The following is a 900-nucleotide window of genomic DNA, read 5'->3' on the forward strand; positions in this document are numbered from 1 at the left end:
ATTATCATTTGTCAGGCTGTGGCCGGATTTGCAGAGTGCGGCCTCTGGAGCTGGTGTTTGTGATTGACAGCTCTGAGAGCGTCGGCCCGGAAAACTTTGAGGTCATTAAAGACTTTGTGAACACCTTGATCGACCGCGTGTCAGTCAGTCCAGAGGTCACGCGTGTCGGCGTGGTTCTCTACAGCCACATTAACCTGGTGATCACAAGCATACAAGAGCGCTTAAGTCGTGATGAAGTGAAAGCAGCCGTGCGCAGGATGCCCTACATTGGGGAGGGCACTTACACAGGAAGTGGCATCAGAAAGGCCAATGAGATCTTCCGCTTTGCTCGGCGCGGTGTGAGGAAAGTGGCTGTGGTTATTACAGACGGCCAGACGGATCATCGGGACACGGTGAAGCTGGAGGATGCGGTCAGAGAGGCCCATTCAGCCAATATCACCATGTTGGCTATAGGGGTGGTGAATCAAAGCGACCCCATCTATGATGATTTTAAGCAGGAGCTGAAGTCAATAGCGTCGCCGCCCACTGAAGAGCACGTGTTTTCCATAGAGGACTTCAGAATGCTTCCTGGTATGTTTGCTGATTTGCAAAAAAAGGCCTAATATATATGTTATTAGCTTTAATGCACTTATCAAATAGCAGTCAAATATCAAAAGTTTTCATGACAAAAAGAAGTGGAAAAGTGGAAATCAAGATAAGGCATAGGCATAAAATAAAGTCTCAGAATCATTCACATGTGGAAAATACAGTAGGAATCATGCCTTTGTGGCAGTATTTCTGGTGATTAAAGGAATAGTTCACCCAAAAATGAAAATGTACCCTTGGGCCATCCATGTGGATGTAGTTTCTTTATCAGAACAGATTTAGAGAAATGTAGCATTCCATCACTTGCTCAGCAAT

At 45.8% G+C, this 900-nt stretch overlaps 1 protein-coding gene across 1 annotated transcript in view; it reads left to right on the forward strand.

Annotated features, from left to right (window-relative positions):
* Positions 1 to 900, forward strand: part of LOC107578563 (collagen alpha-1(XXVIII) chain-like) — a gene marked incomplete at its 5' end in the record, with an annotated part of 6,418 nt that overhangs the window by 2,712 nt on the left and 2,806 nt on the right. Inside the window, 1 exon segment of the mRNA XM_016264509.1 lies at positions 9 to 641. Within this exon segment, the coding sequence (XP_016119995.1) occupies positions 9 to 641 (633 nt within the window).

Source organism: Sinocyclocheilus grahami, unplaced genomic scaffold, assembly GCF_001515645.1.
Source record: "Sinocyclocheilus grahami isolate Dianchi unplaced genomic scaffold, SAMN03320097.WGS_v1.1 scaffold10908.1, whole genome shotgun sequence".
Lineage (NCBI taxonomy): Eukaryota > Metazoa > Chordata > Actinopteri > Cypriniformes > Cyprinidae > Sinocyclocheilus > Sinocyclocheilus grahami.